At 38.8% G+C, this 20,325-nt stretch overlaps 1 protein-coding gene across 1 annotated transcript; it reads left to right on the forward strand.

Annotated features, from left to right (window-relative positions):
• Positions 1–691: 691 nt before the first annotated feature.
• Positions 692–18,443, forward strand: LOC117823511 (carboxypeptidase Q-like). The gene is made up of 11 exons (XM_034698721.1): positions 692–815; positions 1,823–1,940; positions 3,153–3,368; positions 3,493–3,609; positions 3,692–3,899; positions 4,039–4,246; positions 9,933–10,044; positions 10,771–10,862; positions 11,394–11,489; positions 13,516–13,621; positions 17,397–18,443. The coding sequence occupies exons 2-11, from the start codon at positions 1,823–1,825 to the stop codon at positions 17,555–17,557; spliced, it is 1,434 nt and encodes a 477-aa protein (XP_034554612.1). The 5' UTR covers positions 692–815; the 3' UTR covers positions 17,558–18,443.
• Positions 18,444–20,325: the final 1,882 nt, after the last annotated feature.

Below are 20,325 nucleotides of genomic sequence, written 5' to 3' on the forward strand. Positions count from 1 at the left end.
CAGATTAATACATTTAATAAAAGGATATGTAAGTCAAATGCTTTAAATGTGTCTTAATTTCAAGGTTTGCAGTAAAATATAGCAATGAAAACATAAAAATCCATGTCTTACAAATATGACATAATTCATAAACTTGTTGAAGGATGAGAGTAGAGTGAGCCACTGCAGTGAGGAGTAACAAACACATTCCAGGTAGAGTGGTTTGAGCTGACACCATTTTTTTTATGTTAAAACCATTATAGTATTCTTTCAATATAGTTTAGAATGCAGGAGTCTCTGTAACATGAATCTACATCTATATGTGCTTTTTAAAGTCATTTATCTGGGTCCTTTAAATAATATTCATTACCTACAGCTAAATGTTATCTGACCTACAGTAACCTCTGCATCCTCAGCCTCTGCTGGTTTCTGCTCTTTATTTAAAGAAGGAAGAGATTTCCTCTGCCTCTCCACCTGAGGATATCAGGTAGAGTTTAGTGATTTAATAACTTCACCTGTGATATTGTGATAGTTACACTTTTTAGAGCAGCTATTATTAATAGCTCCATTTCTTTAATGTTCAGTCATTTATTGTTCTAGTGGAAAGTTTATTTCATCTTCTACTGTACATTTCCTTGTTCAAGATTTGTGTACATTGGGCTTTTATTGTGAAAAGCCGGACGTGACGTTTGAAGTTGCTCGGCACGCTGAAATCACGAGCGCGGAAACAGTTGTGAGCTGTTTACATTCCGTGCTCCTCTCGTGCATCAGGACTTTTAGACAATTCTGTGTGAAATCTCACAAGAACATCAAAAGACACTAAGTTGGCCTGAAGGGTTTGTGTTAATGTCGCTTTGTAATAGTTTCACATCAAGTTTTATGTTCATTGTTTGCGTTAAGATACAGAAAATGCAACTTATGTTACGTCTCTCCATCCTCAGGTCGTCTGTAACGTTATTGATATGTGGTTTAATTATCCATTATTTACATATGTCAGCTGTGAATAAGGTAATGTTGTAACGGCAATTATAATTTAGATTTAGTTTAATTTAGGCTAACGCTACTTGTTACAGTCCTTCCAATGCTCCAATAGTTATAATGATGGGAATATCACAATAAAACTATGTTTGTGCTCTGGGATTAACCCTCCTGTTATGCTCGTTTCTTAGGGATAACAATAATGTTCCTGGGTCAACTTGACCCGGGGCATTTTTAATGATTCGAAAGAGTCAGAACCCAAAATAACCCAATAAACATTTTTTTAAATCTCATTATTAACTCCATTGCTAACCATTTAAATCAATATTTAGTGCAGTGGTGTTCATTCATTCTCACAGATCATGGTACAATGAGGATAACTCACTCGGTTTTTATTTAAATTCATGTTAAATCTTTTTTTTAATGTACATTGGAAAGTGACTGTGTTGAAATATGTCACACAGTTGCAAAGAAACATTTAGTATTTAACAATTCTGACCCCTTTTAGCTATGTAATATAAACATGCAGGGGGGTTGCAAATGTGTGAAATGAACCATTTTCATTTTCTATGTTGTACACGCTAATTAAGCCAAGCAGAAGAAGTTTCATATCGAAAAAATACTTTTAAGATTTCTTTTTAGATTTTTGAACTTTAAAATGGGTCAATGTGACCCGCAACATAACAGAGGGTTGAGAATGAAAACATTATACTGATGCAAAGTCACATTTTTTTTTATTAAAGTTGGAGAGTGTTCTATCCGTACTATGAAAATTAAATGCTAGTTAAACTGTTGGTCCAACCTTGCACTCCCAAAATTTCCCTGTTAAATGCTATTCTCCAATAATCGTTTTTTCTGTCTGCAGATGGCCCAGAAAGGTGGACTGCATTTCCTCCTTTGCCTCCTGTTTCTCTCATCTCTATGTGATTGTCATCCACGCTCAGTGGCTGATAACAGAGCTGTATCAAATCAGACTACGAAAGGTAACCCAAACCCTCCAACTACCTCAAATGAAGTGAAGGATTAAAACATTAACATTTTGATTATTACTATTAGTCTTAATTCAGTCAGACGTCTATTTCAGAGGTCACGAATCACACTCATGCAGCAGTTTTTGATTTCTTGGGCAACCAGACCTTCTGTCGATTTGAAGTCATCTTTTAGCTATACTTGGAATGACATGATGCCAACATACTCTCTGAAATAAATGTAATGAAAATCAATCAAGCTTTATTTATATAGCACATTTCATACAAATCAAATGCAACCCAAATAGCTTTACAGCTATTGAAAAACAAGAAAGAAGCAAAAGTAAAACAATGGCAAGACATATTAAGGGAAAATAATAATAATGATAATAATAAAAATAGTACTAATAAAAAATAATAATAATAGAAAAAAATAGAATAAAATAGAGACAAAAATAGAGACAAAAATAGAGACAAAAATAGAGACTAATGCACACCAACAATAAAATATGTGTTATTAAAATAAGAGTTGAAAATAAAACTATGGCTAAAAATATCAATAAAAACCGAGTAGATAAATAAAATAGATAAATAAATGAATAAATAAATAAATATAGAATAAGATAACAGTTAAAATTACTAAAATAATAAAGCAGCTTGTAAATCAATATTACAGTAAAAGGTAAGTAATAAAATTGTCAAACCCTACATAAAAGCCAGACTGAATAAATATGTTTTTAGTTTACGTTTAAAAGTCTCAATATCTCTGTGGAAATGGTGTGAAGTGTCCATTCTAAACCGGTTGGACATAGAAGGAGAGTAATGATCAATCTAGCAGAGTCCTGACACTGCATTGGCCTTCTTCACAGGAATCTGTATCCTGTGATCCTTTGTGATTCATTAGGAAACCTCCACATACCAGTCAGTTTTCTCTTGCAAATGAATCTTTAATTTATATTCATTACGACTTACATTGGCCAGAGACGTCAACTGTACTGCTTTCTTATGCATAGTGTTTAAAGAGCTGGCTTTTATTCAAGCCCTGATGAATGGGCAAATATATGACTGTGACCAGCAGTACATTTACATACAGAAGTGGCAAAGACTCTATTTTACCTTTTGAGCTGTTGAAGGGATATCCTAGTGATATTTTATGAGATATTGTTGACAAACAAATAATAGAAGTCAAATCTGCTCTTGCTTTTGTTTGTTTCTATGTTGTCCCAGTGTCAGACATAGCTGCAGAGGTAGCTGGCTATGTTGATGTGGCCAAAAAGATCATTGACCTGGCTGTGTTTGGTGCCGCTCAGAACCGCTCATACAGACGACTGGCTGACTTCACTGACACCATAGGGAACCGTGTCAGTGGCTCACAGAACCTGGACATGGCTATCAAGTACATGTATAATGCTATGACACAGGATGGACTGGATGTCCATCTAGGTGAGTGTGTATTGTTGTATAGCAAGATAGAGAGTGTGCAGTGAATATAAACAGCAGAAATGAAGTAGGTTTATCTTTTGGCTAATGCAATATTTGTGTTTGACTTTATTATTTTCTTCTCCAGAGCCGGTAAAGATCCCACACTGGGTGAGAGGGAAGGAGAGTGCAGAAATGATTGCACCCAGGGCCAAAAGTCTGGCTATACTGGGACTTGGTAGTAGTGTCGGGACACCACCTGAAGGTATTGATGACTGTATAGTACATAAAATAATTTCAACACATTTCATCAAACTTCCTTTTCTCACTCATTCTTACCTCTGCAGGAATTAAGGCAGAGGTGTTGGTGGTAAATTCTTTTGAGGAACTGAAGCGCAGAGCTAGTGAGGCTGTAGGGAGGATTGTGGTCTTCAACCAGCCGTTTGTGAGCTATGGGGTGACGGTGGCTTACCGTGCTTATGGAGCCTCTGAGGCAGCCAAAGTTGGAGCTGTGGCAACACTAATTCGATCTGTTACTCCATTCTCTATTAACAGGTATCCATCTATAAGGGGAAAAAATATTACTGATAAAGGGTCTTAAAGGCTCTCATTTGACTCTCAACTTCTAAATCAGATTCACAAGTGTTATTAGTCATAATTCAGAATATTATAGTCCCTGTCTCTCCCACTCTAGTCCTCATACAGGCTGGCAGGACTACCAAGATGGAGTGAAGCACATCCCTACAGCCTGCATCACTATAGAGGATGCTGAGCTGATGTGGCGAATTGCACAGAGGGGGCAGAAGATTGTGGTCAGGCTAATAATGGGAGCCGAGACTCTGCCGGATGCTGACTCCTTCAACACAGTGGCCGAGATCAAAGGCTGGCAACACCCTGAACAGGTCAAACTCACACTCCTATCTCATACACCCCCACTGTCTGACTTGTTTTGATGTGTCCCTTATCATGCTTAAGTATCTTTACAGTGCTTTAGTGTTTGTGTGGAACCTACAAGTTGATTGAGTAAGAAAAAGATCTCCTGTTCAGATTTTTATTTTGGAAAAAGGGTCTTTGATTTGGTCTTTTGCCTCTAACATGCTAAGCTTTTATGCTCTGTTTTTAACTCAGTTTGGTTCAATAAGGAAAAAAATGTGTAGTCTCCTTGTGCTGTGATGACTCCACATATTACTGCAGCTGTTGAATCTGCTTTTAGTTTGAATGTGTGTGTGTGTGTGTGTGTGTGTGTGTGTGTGTGTGTGTGTGTGTGTGTGTGTGTCTGTCTGTCTGTCTGTCTGTCTGTCTGTCTGTCTGTCTGTCTGTCTGTCTGTCTGTCTGTCTGTCTGTCTGTCTGTCTGTCTGTCTGTCTGTCTGTCTGTCTGTGTCTGTGTTTGTGTCTGCATTTTCTTGACTGTCAGGAGTCCAAGTGTGAGCTTCTCAGAGAACTGTGGCTCAACTTAAATGGAAACGCAAAGTCAATCCATCAATCTGAATTAGTTTAATATGTTAACAGATATTTGTTCAGCTGTTATTTGTGTTTTTAAAATGTGTTTGAATATAACTAGTGCTCAATCCAGGAAGTAACATTTCCATCTGTGAAATCATAAACCTCTAAAGTCTTGATTCCTTTCTGCATTCTCACATTGCATTAAAATAGCTGAATCAGCTGGACATTGTTAGAAAGATTGTCTGCACTCCTTCAGTGTTTTTCTGTTCTCTCCTGTTGTTTCTTCTGTCACAGAACTAACACATACAGCCACCTATGTGGAACATACACAAACCACTTATTCAGCATCAGACTCTGCAATACATGAACAAGATGAAAAAGTATGCTTCAAGCTGGAAGCTTGTCATAGCAAGGAGTAAACATATTATCTGACTCAGCTTGAAGATGTGCAAAGGTGCTTTGAAGTATGTGGGTAAGGACCCAGACACGTCTAGCAGGTGGAACCTGATGAACAGATAAGTTGCTGCTGCACAGATCTCTGTATGCATGCAAGTACTGTATATTCAGAAGGCACAGTGTGTTGCCTCTCAGATAAATAACTGGGATGTGCTTGACATGAGTTGGACTTGATTGAAATGAGAAGCTCAAGTCTCAAGGGGCAGAATGGACAAAGATGAGAGAGCACAGTTTTCAAAGACACTATTTGGAGGGGAATCGTCTGTACAAGGTTGTTGTGACTGTCTGAGAGAAGAATTTTTTCTAACACGGGGACCAGTTTGGTTGAAGCAGAATGTCATAAATAGCGGAGTAGGGTATGTAAACGTTGTGTATAGTCATGAAGATGAGTGATGATACCTGTGTGAAGCCGAACAGCAGAGAAGTGATGAGGGAGAAGCCATGTGTCACACTTGAAGCCTGTGTGAAAGTCCCACAGTGTCATTAGTGAATAATGATGTGTACTCTGCACATAGGTGGAGATTATCTGGAGCATGGGTGTTTTTATTATGTTAGGGAAGTGTGTGTATTGTATTTGGGACTGAGGCTCTTGTACACAATGTAATATTTTACTAGAGGTGTTGAGTTGGCAGTTGAAGGCAGAAGGGTGTGCACTTCACTTGGTATTTCCCAGTGCGATTATGACGTGCATGTGTCGTGTGTAAGCATTCACTCCCTCACAGACTATGGAGCCTGCAGGCCTGCTGGTTTAATGACCGCTAACATTATAGTGTTAGGACATGGCTGAACATTAGATTCCTCACTTTGACGTAATCAGTTTCTTGTCATGTCTAATATATTTCAGCACTTCCTAATTTTTATAATTCAAGTAAACTTTCTTCTTCTTCACAAACAGCAATCCTTCTGGTTTCATATGTGGGAAAAAAAGTGAAGCTAATTGATGAATCAGTCAGGAGACATAGATCTGATGAATACTGCTGATGTAATCTGTTACTATTCTGGTCTGGGAACCAACCAACGCGTAGTCCCTCATTATAGAAAAGGGAAATGAAACACATGGCATGAGTGACATCATAACTGGCTCTGTAACTATGTGGTCCGGCGGGCGGTAGCAGCAGTTGAGGCTGCAGTGTTTGTGTGTTCACACGATCACAGGGAGATGTACATCTGAGGTACCGTGAGTCATTTCCACAGTTTAGCCTTACAGAGCCAGTCAGAGCCAGCTGAGGACTTTTTCCACACACTCATCTTCTACATCCTCCAGATTGTTTTTTGAGAATGTGAACTAAATGACTTGATGTGTCAGTCCTCTGACTATAATTATACAAATCATGATTCCAGGCTGTTACTGGGATAAATACTGATGGTACATTTATGTTAGTACCATCAACACTAGAACCACATCTGACTATCTCTTTTATACTCTCTCTCTGATGTGTCATGATGGAAACTATTTTTATTTTTTTTGTTTAACATTTTTATTCAAATTTTCATACAATAAGAACAGTGACACAACTTTAAACTGAATTACAGTGTGTCAGAGGCAGATTGAGGAGTAATGATGGAAACTATTTTGACAATAATGTATTTATTTGTTCTCTCTTTAACACACTGTAAAAAGCAGCCAAAAACAAACCACTAACAATACTAAGCTGCCATAGCCTTATTAATAAGAGCGACACTGTCATATCGAAAGAGGCAGAAGTCTGTCTAAGTTTATTATAATAAAAATATCATACAACAGAATATCATCCACATCTGGTTTAGAAATTTGATTCCTGCTATTTTCACTCTGCTGATAGGCCAGTTACATTACAACATCAGGGATTTTATGATCAGATTTCAGCTCATAGACTGTTAAATGCCTGATGCATGTTGTAACCAGTTACCTTGAAAACTCAGTGATAGAACAAAGAGATTAAGAGGAAGACAGTTCTGACATGTAGGACTACTTCAGTGAATCACAGTGCCTACAGCAACATTTCTGTCCATCATTGTGCCTCTGTTGAAGTGTGTATCGGTTTGTTATGCTAAAAGAATTTTAAACATGTAGACTAAAGGTTTACACAAACATTTAAACTGTTAAAAGTCATTTTAGTTGTAACTAGAGCTGGGCAATATTGAAAAAGATGTTAACAGATACAATTTTCATATCAGTCGATATTGATAATTATCACGATAAATAATAAATCATTATTTAATTAACATTTAAAGGCAGATTTTTGAAAGTTTAAGAAATCAGACGGTTTGTTAGCTTGTATCTGGAGTTAATTCTTTGATAAGCTTCTTGAATCCCTCATTGACCGTTTTTTGTGTAAGACTAGATTTTTGTGAAGTTCCAGTTTGTAGATTCTTATTTTTCTCAGGTTGAGGTAATTTACATAATTTGATTTAGATTTACAACAAAGATATATCACATAGTATACTGTGTATCATTTTCTAGGGTATTGTTGTGAGTAGTGCTCACCCTTTTTTTTTCATATCTTTTTATAAAATTTTTGCAGACAGTACAAAAAGATATCATACAAGAGTCAGATAAGACAGTATCTGCATAGAGTAGAACAAAAATCCCCAATTAAGCGGAAAGAAGGACAGTCAAGACAATAGAAAATAAATCCCCGTTACCCTGCCAACCCTCACCCTCCCAGCTCCCTAAGGTAGTTGTCCACTAGCGACCGTCCTATTACAGATACTAGTAAACAATACAAGTAGACACAGAACAAACATAAGTATAACACACACAGATCAACAGTCAGGGCTCTCCCTTTTAAGGCTACTATAGATTACGGGAGTTTAAATATATCAAATTTGTATCGAACATTTGTTATATTTATATCATAGACTCAATAAGTAATGGACGTAGTATCCGTGATGTCACCCATCTGTTTCTGAAGTGCTGTTTTGAAGCCAATTGACGGCGGAAGCCATATTGGAAATGCGGAACTCAACCAGACAGAGTGTGACGTAAAGGGGCGGAGTTTGGGCCTCTTAGCAAACAGCTATGTGTTCCTGTCCGGGAGTCAAGTCAGTCATGTCCTTATTTGGGCAAAAACTCGTAATCCTAATATCTTCTGAACCGTCGTGTTAGAAAAAAATTCACCCCTGTACAGTGTGTGCCGATAGAGAAATTAGCTACGAAGACCCAAGCCGTTTTTTGTACCAGGCTGTAAACATGTTTATTAATGCTGTAAATATCGTCTTTTTTCCAATTCATGTCTATATGGTTTCCAGTGTTTCTGCAGCCAGCCTCAAGCGGATTCTTGATGAATTGCAGTTTATCACTCTTCCGCATGGGCTTCATATTCTGAGACCGGAGGTTGCCGCTTGATTTATATTGAGAAAAATGATATCAGTATAATTATTGTTGTTGAAGATGCCTTAGGTGTAACGGTGGCATCTTTAGCTCTGAGAGGATAAGATTATTTTGGTTTATATTCTTCAAAAGTCTACATGTCCAAACTCATGGTAGAGGTAAATACTAGCATCTATGTTAATATGACAATAATGCCATTCATATTTTTATGGCTCTCACACCTTTATTGAGAGAGTATAGGACAGGAGCAAGAAACTGGGAGAGAGAGTGAGGAAATGACATGAGGGAAAGAGGCTGCAGGCTGAATCAGAGCCCCTTACAAACATATTTTAAGAGATATGTTTCTCATGCTTGCTGATAATTAGTTTATTTGAAAACTAGGTTTTTGGGCTTTGTAAAAATATGTGGTAAAGGGCCACAGGTTGGAGTCAAACTCAGGCTGCCTGCTTTTAGGACTGTAGCATCTGGACATGGTGCCAAACTGCCCCCCCGCCCCCCAGCATATCTGCATACTTAGAAGATCATTATTGTTAAGCACAAATGCAGATGGAGCTGGTTGTAATGGAATTGTGCAATACATTGGTTCCAAACAATGATGGGATGACCTGATAATGGCTTTAGAGGAAAAACCAAAGAAACTAATTTTGACAGAAACATGATCCTCTGCAGCATCTTTCATAAGAATCCAGGCTCTGTGAATTTCCGATGAAATTCATCTAAAAGCTGTTGAGATATTTGAGTCTTGACCAAAGTGCTACACTGAACACTGCCAACCTTAGAGCCATGCTACTGGCCTGGCTAAAAAACAATATTAGCATTTCTGTTACATAAGATTTAAATGGAATGTGTGGCCTCGGGGTTGTTGTTCATAGTTTGCTTGCTCAGGTCAGAAAATGTTTCATAACCTGGACCATCAGGTCAGAAAATGTTTCATAACCTGGACCATCAGGTCAGAAAGTGTTGCACTGACAGAAATCCCACCCTGTAAATCCTTCAACAATGAAATCACTCTGAGTTTTTGTCTTTGTTTTCTTGTTTTTATGAGTCAGTCTGTGTCCTTGCTGATACAAAAAAATATGTTTTCTTTTAAATGCAGAGTTTCACTTGAGTCATATAATGTGTTTGTAAAGTGTCTGGAATACAAAGACAGGATATAGATCAGATAGTGTTATCTCATCCTCACATCTAGCCTTTGTCCATTTAGATTAGAATACTGATGAAGTTGTCTTGGACACACATCTACTAAAAATGTCCCACCACTCAATTCAATTCAATTCAATTCAATTTGCTTTATTGGCATGAACAAAGACACGTTGTTCCCACCACTCTCTGTGTCTCTTATTTTAACATTAACCTGTATATGATCAATCTGTAGGTTGTCTTACTGAGCGGCCATTTGGACAGTTGGGATGTTGGCCAAGGTGCAATGGATGACGGAGGTGGAGCCATGATTTCCTGGGAGGCTCTGTCCCTCATTAAGGACTTAGGTAATATTGAGTAAGATGTAAAGAAAAACACATATACAGTAAGGTGCCACACCTGTGTACCTCTGGAGAAGGAAACATACAATTCAAAGACAGTTCATAGACAGTAGGATGCTTACACAGCCTCTAATCAAACACAGTCAAATCAATGATTTATTTCTTATTCATCTTTACATAACATGTTTGTTCTTTTGAGGCCAGCACAGTTAATTTTAAACAAGTTACATGCAGAGACAGTTTGACTATTAAGAAGGTAGATCAATAAACATGTTTCTATTCTGATGCTTTATTTGACACACTGGCTGGCTGTTGAACTCAAAACAGGCTGCTAGTGAATACCATGAAGACAGAGCAGATCATTCAGTCCAACATTAAGAGGCAAATAACAACAACTCTTCAGTCTGTCAATTTTAATTTCCTCCAACTGTCTGAAGAGGAAAGGACACACAATCAGGAAACAGACTGGGATACACAGTCCAGTATTTTATGAATCCCATTGAATAAATCCATTGCTATACATGTCCAGCTAACCGAGAGTACAAAGTTCAGTGATGAAAAGTTATAAAGCAAGGAACATGGTAAACTTTTGTGTAAGTCCCATAAAGCATTTTGATTATCGTATATGGTAGTTTTGCTTTTTAATAATAGAAGGTCTCTCTCTCCTTCTCTCTGTATATATTTATAACTCTGTTGCTTTGTGTGTTCAGTTCAGTCTTGGTCTGTTGACAGGTTTACAACCACGGAGGACTATGCGCACGGTGCTGTGGACAGCTGAAGAGCAGGGTGGTGTAGGAGCGCAGCAGTACTACAATCTACACAAGGTACTGTCTGCTGTTCCTGCAGCAACAGATACAACACAAACGTCCGGGAGTGAAGCATGTTTTCCTTTCTGTATTTAAGGAGAAGGAAAGAATAGACGACATTGTGACATCTACTTCCAGCTAACTAGGCGTGCCTTGACTAGATCCAATTTTTGTCCTCTGTGCTCTAAACATCAATCCACTGACCTACAGTTACCTTTTAGAGCTTTGACTGCCTGCCCGGTGATAACCCATAATACAGAGCATAAAGGTATGGTTTGATTAACCAAAAACAACATTTTTAAAGATGTACCAGAACACCTAAGTCGACATTTCAGTTCTGTCATCTGATATGTTCCAGGAACTAAAATTGCCTCAGTTATTTTTGATGCTTAAAACATTCAGTATCATCTCCTTATATGAGGATTCTTAAACTGCCTTCAACTTCCATTGACCTGGCTTTCATATTTTTAGGTGCTTTGTTATGTGTCCATGCTCTCTCTCGACTTCCTGTGATATTTCTTCTCCTCTTTCTTTCTTCTCCCTGCCCAGGCGAACCTGCCCAATTTCGACATGGTCATGGAGTCTGACTTGGGGACCTTCACCCCGGTGGCACTGCAGTTTGCTGGCAGTGATGCAGCACGAAAGGTAGGAGTGAAAGCAGAACTATGCACCAATAGTAGCATTCATTCAGACATACAGTCTGTTTATTCTCCCCTTTTTTCCCTATTTTGCTAAACACTTATCTTCAGACATTGTTTCTTATAGTAGGTATGTTCCGAAGTTATTGATTTCTTTAAGCAGCAATATAAATTCTGATTAACCGACTAGTCTAAAGGTAAGAAAACACTCTGTCAAATTTAAATACAACTGAAACAACATGGCTAAACACAGGATCACAGAATCTGCGGCTATACAATGATGACCAAGATGGTTTGCTCAGTGTAGCTAACGTTATCAGAGCTAGTACCGCCAGCCTGCAGTCCTCCTTGCAGGTTAATGTCCACATGCTCTAGTCCAGTGGTTGCCAAACTTTTCAGCCCACGACCCCCAAAATATAGGTGCGATATAAGACTTGCGCCCCCATCTGTTCCTCAAAGTGACTTGATGTGGCTTCATTTAGCTGGTCTGCAGACACTTAACCCACCTATATGAGCATGTGTCTGTGTTTCCTGTGTGGTTATGAATTAACCTGCTGCTACTGATGCTTTTGATAATTAACTGTTCACTAACCCTAAACTTAGGAGTCATCTGGCAAAAAGAAAGGCAGAAAACTCATTACAATTTAAGCCAGTATATACTCTCAGATCTTGCTTTCGCATCGTGTGGTGGCAAATATCAGGCGGCGGTTTACATGTGGCGGCGGCTCGTGTAGGCGGCGGCTGCAGGTGTGCGAGGGCCCGTTCATCGCCACTTGCGGCTTTAATTACAATTTCTATTTTCAAGTTTTTATTTCAAGGTTAGCTACTATTTTTGTCAATATTCTTTACTATAATGAGTAAAATGTTCTATTTTTAGATAACTTAAAAAAAAAATTCTGGAAGACATCTCAAGACCCCCCATTTGTGTCTCGTAACCCCCAGGGGGTCCCGACCCACATTTTGGGAACGCCTGCTCTAGTCGAGTGGCTATACACCAGTCTAAGCAGATGCAGCCTACACTCAACTTTATCTCCATTTTCTAAACTGCACGACGCTATGAGATTCCTTTTGTTATCTGTGCTTGTTTAGATTTGGGTAGTGGGGCTTTATAGTATTATGGCAGTAGATATTAACCAGAGCTACAGCTTAACCACAAAAAAATGATGGGTATTTCAGGCCCATAGTAGTTAAAATATTGATCATTTAAAATGTTTAACTAGTCCTATACTTAAATTGCCATTTGAGTTACAGGTATTTTCTGCTGCACATCTAACCTTAGGTAAAACAATTCTACTGCAAACACCACAGAAGTCAACTCAGAAAACCAACACCCATACCACATAAATGCTGTGTCCTCTATGTGAATGTGGCTCTTTTACTTTTAGATACATGGTTACACAACATTTGGTATGGCTACATAGACTGTATAAATAATGGACGTATTATCAGTGACATCACCCATCTGTTCCTGAGCACTTTTTTGAAGCCAATCGGCGGCGGCAGCCATATTGGAAATGTGGAACTCAACCAGGCAGAGTGTGATGTAAAGAGGCGGAGTTTGAGCCTCTTCGCCAACAGCTATGTGTTCCCGTCCGGGAGTCAAGTCAGTCATGTCCTTATTTGGGCAAAAACTCATAATCTTAATATCTTCTGAACCGTTGCGTTAGAAAAAAATTCACCCCCTGTACAGTGTGTGCCATTAGAGAGATTAGCTTCGTAAAGCCAAGCTGTTTTTTGAACCAGGCTGTAAACATGTTTATTAATGCTGCAAAGATCGTCTTTTTTGAATTGGTGTGTATGTGGTTTCCGGTGTTTCTGCAGCCAGCCTCAAGCGGATTCTCGATGAATTGCAGTTTGTAACACTTCCGCATAGGCTTCATATTTTGAGACCGGAGGTTGCCGCTTAGTATGGCTACATGGCCATGTGATATAAATATAAGATAAGTCATAGTAGAACTACGACATTTAGGTCATTTTTAACCAACAGACAGAACAAACTGAGAGGCAATGAGGCTGTGTGTCTGCTTCGACAGGTTATGGAAGAAGTGGTCAAACTGTTGGCTCCCATTAACACCACCAAACTGGAGGCACACGGAGAAGGGACAGACATCTCACCTTGGATGGAAGCAGGTGTACCAGGTCGGAATCAATACATTTCTTAACATGTTGGCAACTAGCAGTAAATGTTGATCATAGGGTCATCAAGCTCAGTGAAAATCATACAATAAAGCTTAATGATGACCGATTCAACTCTAACAGGATTTGAGTGCAATATACACTCAATACATCAACACACTTCCTCTGGAAACTGCTGAGTGAACAGTTTTTCATCCTCGTGATGAATCATGAACATACAGTGCTGCTCAAAAGTTTGTGAACCCACAACGATGGTTAGATTTTTTGTAAAAAAATACTAAAATAACCTTATTAAATGTTAAGTTATACCCCAATCCACAATACTGACATTCCAAATAATGGACTCAAACAAAATAAATAGTTAAATTGTCATTCTTTATTTAACACAAGTGGTTGATTTAAGAAAAACTAAGATATCATGGGTGCAAAAGTATGTGAACCCCTTCAGTTAATAGGATATTGCACCTCCTTTCGCAGAGATAACCTCAACCAAACGATTTCTGTAGTGACTTATCAGTCTCTCACATCTACTTTGGGGGATTTTTGCCCACTCTTCCTTGCAGAACGCAGCCAGTTGAGAGAGGTTGGATGGGCGTCTGGCATGAACTGCCCGCTTCAGGTCCCGCCACAGCATTTCAATGGGATTTAGCTCAGGACTTTGACTGGGCCAATCCAGAACACGAATCTTCTTCTTTTTCAGCCATTCCTTGGTTGTCTTGCTGGAATGCTTTGGATCATTATCATGTTGCATGATCCATCTTCTGCCAAGCTTTAACTTCAAAACTGATGGCTTCAGGTTCTGTTCCAGGATGTTACAATATTCATCAGAATTCATGATTCCCTGGACTATGTGGAGTTGTCCAGGTCCTGAGGATGAAAAGCAAGCCCAGATCTTAACATTCCCACCACCATGTTTCACTGTTGGGAGAAGGTTCTTTTGGTGGTATGCAGTGTTGACTTTTCGCCAAACATGGCGGTTTTGGTTGTGACCAAACAGTTCAATTTTGGACTCATCTGTCCATAGAATGGACTTCCAAAAAGCTTCAGGTTTCTCCAGGTGCTCTCTGGCAAAGTTGAGACGGGCAGCTTTGTTCTTTTTTGTGAGCAGAGGCTTCTTCCTAGCAACCCTTCCATGAAAGCCATGTTGATTGAGTTTTCTTTTTATTGTGGAAGCATGCACATGTGTCCCAGATGCAGCAAGAGAGGTCTGCAAATCCCTAGATGTTATGTTTGGGTTGGCTTTTACCTGAATTATCATTTTTCTTGTGGCTCTTGCTGATATTTTAGAAGGTCGTCCACTTCTAGGTAGGGTTGTAGTCTTTTTCAGTGCTCTCCATTTGTAGATGATCTGCCTCACGGTGGAACGATGAAGCTCAAATTTTTTTGAGATGACTTTATAGCTTTCCCCAGACAAATGTGCTGTCACTACCCTCTTCCTGAGGTCCTCTGAGATCTCTCTTCCTCTCGGCATGATTGACCTGTATGGGTTCACCTGGTAAGACTAAAGTGACCTGGTATTTCTTCCCTAAACATCTCTCACTTTATTGGTCCATTTCAGTGGTTAATTTAGCCACCAATTTGTCCCACCTGTACTTAACTGCTTGTTTTAAGCAATGCAGCTCAGGGTTCACTAACTTTTGCACCTACATCAGTTGATGAAAAACTCTTTTTAATTTACTCTTGACTACACAATTGTTTTTTAAAAAAAAAAGTATATTGAATTGATAAACCTATACCTGCTATATCATATAAAAAATAACGGTTCTGATTAAATAAGGAAATCAGGTTGAAATAATAGAAAATTCCAAAATGTTCAAGAGGTTCACAAACTTTTGAGCAGCACTGTAGTTGAGGATGGTATAGGGAAGAAGGGGAGTCTTTTACTTTGAGTTGAAACCTAAAGACTTGTAAAGCATGGAGAGGAAGTGTCAGCACGGTGAATCCTCTTATGGATCTTATGGATCTGGACAAAGTCATGACCTTTGGTTTGAACTTTATTAATTAAGGCATGAAGATGCAAACTGAACAACTTTACTTCATCCAAGTTTAAAAACTGCACACTGAGAACCTTTTCACTTATAGGACAGGGGTACATGATAAAGGTTTGTAAATATGTCAGATAATGAGTTATACAGAATAACAGCACATGCTTTTTGACTATTTGTTTACCTTTCTTTTTTATTTTTAAGTTATATACTTTTTGCATGTTTGCCTTCTTTAGATAGGAAAGCTGGACAGAGACAGGAAATATGGAGAGTACAGAGTGGGGTAAGACATGCAGAAAATGGTACAGGCCGACTTGAACTTGAACCTGCACCCGCTGTGACAAGGACTATAATCTCTGTACATGGGGCACGCACTTAGACCAATAGGCCTCCTGTTTACCTTTCTTATAGTTTTCTGGTGTAAAACATTGCAAATAACTTAATTGCTGATTTAGAAAGAAAGTTAGTGAATCTTATTGTTTGAACATTCACCCAGTACTACTGAGGGAATGTTTAAAACCATTGAACCACCAAAAACATAAGAAAATGACATTCAGTGTTCCTGAATAGGATCCTGCTCTGTCCTGCTGTTAGCCTCTGTTTGTCAATTAAATTAAGTCTTGTAAGTCTTGTAGTTATTTTATTGATGCTTGTACTTCTTTAGAGTATCTTTTTTTGTCTTCCCTCTCCTACTCTGCTTTAAGGGCTGAGATTACTATTCATACCAACAGCCACGATCCATAGTATGACCAGACTGACCACCCTGTTCTAATGTTGTCTGCTTTTGTTTGTTTATGTAAATCTCTCAACATTGTCACTCATAAGTTCTGTGAACCTATTACCTCTTTGTGTACAAAAATTTAATAAACAAAACTGTTAAAAAAAGAAAGAAAAGGACATTCAGGTCGAAATAGTAGACATTACTGGGCCAGTAGTGTCTATTATTTAGTCCTGAATGTCCTTTTCTTATGGTTTTGGTGGTTCAATTGTCCAGACATCTTCCCTACTTTTTTAGAACTGAAATTGCTTCATACTCAGAAAACCTTTGAGAACAGCTTTCAGAAGAGGAACCGAAAACCAGAAGAGGGTTTTAGTGGAGTATCCCTCAGAGAAATGCAGTCTTCTAAGAAAACTGGAGGTTCAGGTTCAGGTTCAGGTTACTTTATTTGTACCCATAGGTAAACTTGTTTTGCAGCCAGTGAGATGTTAGGTCAATACAAAATTACAAGATAGATGTCAGACAGAACAAACTACTTAATGTGCAAAGCATACAAAAATATCCTAAAACTAATCTAACACTAAAAATGGTAAAATGAGGAGTGAAGTGTGTAATTAGTAGAAATATGCAGTTATTTTGACTGTCTGTGCCATATGAAAAAGCAAGAAAGAGCAGGGATAGACCATGTGCTGTACTCAAGTTAGAAAACCTATAAAAAGGGCTGACATCTTTTAAATGCCGCTCCCAGGCTGAGCCCATTGGACAGGTTCTAACAATGTCATGTTATTAATTAAACTCTGCTGCTGCTGCACTTGCTCTATGCTTAGACACGTGCTATGACTAAAAGCTTCCAGAAATAAAACCCTTCCCCTATTTTCTCTTTTACAAGACTGCAGTGGTTTGTTTGACGCACTGCACCCAGAAATAATGCACTTTTCATTGGTTCCCCAGCAACAGGACTCTTTTTTTTTTCATTAGCACCTTCTCTCCCTTCAGTTTGAATTCATGTGACGAGGAAATGCATTCAGAGCAACAGTTTCTAATTAAGCTCTCCTTTTCACCTGCTCTCATGCAGGTGCCAGCCTCCATGTTGCCGACAGTCGATACTTCTGGTTCCACCACAGTGAAGGAGATACCATGACCGTGCAGGACCCTCGAGACATGGACCTGTGCTCAGCGTTGTGGGCTGTGGTTGCCTATGTGGTAGCAGACCTAGAGGAGATGCTGCCAAGGTAGCCAGTTAGCACGCAGGAAGCTAAGCCTTAAATCAAATCCTACATGAGGTTAAATAGCTTCATACAGGAAATGTGTGTTTACAAATGAAAAGTAAAGTGTCCCTGGATAAACGAATGAATCCAAGAGAGGATCAAAAGGATGATTCATTAACTCCTTACACCACTATAAATCACAACAGTTGGAGAACAATAAAACCAGGAATTCAGTTTTTAAATGAAGTTAAGAAATTAGTCAGATTAAGACATAATGTTATTTTTTAAAAAATACTCATTGGTTTCACATGACTTTGTAAATCAGAGTTTTGTCATCATTATGTTAAATGTCAAGAAAGCTAAAATCCCAAACATCACAAGATTCTTTTATGATCATGTGATATGAGAGGAGGAACACATTTCTCATGTTAAGGGAGAAGCTGCATCTTTTTTAATCATCCTCATGCTGGTTTACGGAGTAAGAGAATAGGGACTGCTGATTTTCTTAGATACTGCACTTGTCTTGATGTCATGTTCTGGGATGAAAACAGAAGTGCCTCTAAGTCTGTGAAAGTGTAGAAGTGAAAGTATTAGAGTGTATGTAAAGTCCCCTCATATTTCTAAGTGGGAGGGAGGGGGGGAGTGCTTTTTGTGAAAAAATAAGGAACAACACAGAGTGCATATGAAGTTTTATGAACATGTAGGGCAGTCTCTTGTGCTGTTGAACCAAAACCTCATCTCTCAAAAGTGTTTTAATGTTTCTTTTGAAGTCTGTTTTTTCAGATGGTTACGGTACACTCTGTTTAACTCTGAACTCTTGCTTCCTGACAACTTGACAAAGATGCGTTTTTACACGGAAAAGTTATCCAGATGTTGTGAAATAAAAATCAGTAAAGGCAAAAATGATGACTTTACACCGTCTTGTCCTGATTATTTTTCTTTCATAGAGGAAAGAAAAGGGAGGAGAAGCAGCATTTATTTCTGAGTGCAGAAAGGAATAGGAGAAGTTGAAAGGGTTCATCATTTACTGGCAACACAATGACACACAAGGGAAGGATGACAATAAAAAGAAGGGGACTAAAAGAATCAGAGCTGACCACAAACACTTATTCTTTGTTTGAAGAATCAAACAAACAAAGGAGAATGAAACATTAAGCAGCTGAATACTTACTGCCTTACTGAAGGACACACTGACACTGAAGGGAGCTTTTTGGGATCTAGGCAGATGCAATACTTCTTTGTATGGTTTATGTCAATGATATTAAAAGATATTTACTGCCATCTAATCAGATGGAAGAAAACACCTTTGAAGAAATACCTGTAACTATACTTCTACAGGGATTCTGTAAAGTATTCACGGAAAGCTGCATGCTCACAGGTTCTCTCTCTGGAGGGTCCGACTGTTAGGCAGCGTGTCTTACAGCAGGCTACGTTTTATGTAATTTTTCACCACTTATCCATCTGAGTCGTGTGTTGGGCAGTGATCGGCATCGCATTGGGATTCAGAGAAAGCTGCCTTGTAAATCCCATGTCTGTGGTGGAATTCATCAATAAACTGGACACTGGACACAGAAGACTCAGGGGACACAGAAGATTCAGGGGAGTCTGACGGCTTACGCTGAAATAGTTTATGTAGAACTTGGCCAAGGAGAAATATCATAACAGTACACAGGCAGGAGAGTGCAGTGCAATGCCAAGTCAGTTCTGTCACACAATTCCTCAGGCGTGGTATTTATCCCCAAAGACGACACTAAAGTTAGATACCCATATTTGGACAATAGGAAAAAAAACAATTGGGAAGAAGAGCGGTGCTCTGGTCTGGAGACACTACATCAGTCTAAACATACATAGAAAGACAGGAGCAGGGAGAAAGACCTTGATTACTACAGGGACCCTGTCTCGCCTATCACCCAGTAGTCTCAGCTGATATTGGAAGGAAGTAACTCTGCACCTGACACTTAGAGTGGAAAGATACAAGTGTTAAACATTCCCACATACATATATATAAGACTGAAAATTCCACGACAATGTCCACCCCTCCATGTTTTAACAGTAGAGTGTAAAGTGCATGCAGCCAGCGGTGTGCTATTTCTCAGTAGGATCGTATAAAATGCAACCCCTCTGTGTTTTTGCACTTGGGGTAAGGACTTTTTTAAAAAATTTGTGTTACTTTTTGGGGCTTTTATGCCTTTATTAGATAGGACAGCCGAAAAGAGACAGGAAATATGGGGAGCAGGAAATGGTCGTGGCCGGGAGTCGAGCCGGCTACCTCTGCGACGAGGTCTACAGCTTCCAGCGCCCCAGAACTTTTTTAAGTCATGTTTTACATCAGATCCATCATAGATACAAGAGAAAACAAACTTACTTCTGCTTTATCATTGTTTCATGGTAATGATGATTGGCAGGACTGTTCATTTAAATTTACTGCCACCTCCTGAACTGGGGCACGACAATCTCAACCCACTGCTTATCCTATCAGGGCTAAACCCTATATCAAGCTCTTCATTGCGAGCTGTCAGTCAGCGCAGCAGCTGACATGATTGAATCGTTCAAGTTATTCCTTAAACAGTTTAATCTGAACTGAATATCTCTATCTCTCGTTGAGGTACTAGCCAGAGTCTCCAATGAAAGGGAAGTCAAAATAATCATAGTTTGAGGCATTTCAGTTTGTTTTTTCTATAAACAACAACAAAAAAGACTTTAGATATATATTTTCAGTCTAGGAATTTCTGAGTAGAAATTAAGCTTTGGTTTTCTTTGGTTTACCAGGATAAAATAATAAATGAACAAACAGGG

Source organism: Notolabrus celidotus, chromosome 12 (genome assembly GCF_009762535.1).
Source record: "Notolabrus celidotus isolate fNotCel1 chromosome 12, fNotCel1.pri, whole genome shotgun sequence".
In the NCBI taxonomy this organism is placed as follows: domain Eukaryota; kingdom Metazoa; phylum Chordata; class Actinopteri; order Labriformes; family Labridae; genus Notolabrus; species Notolabrus celidotus.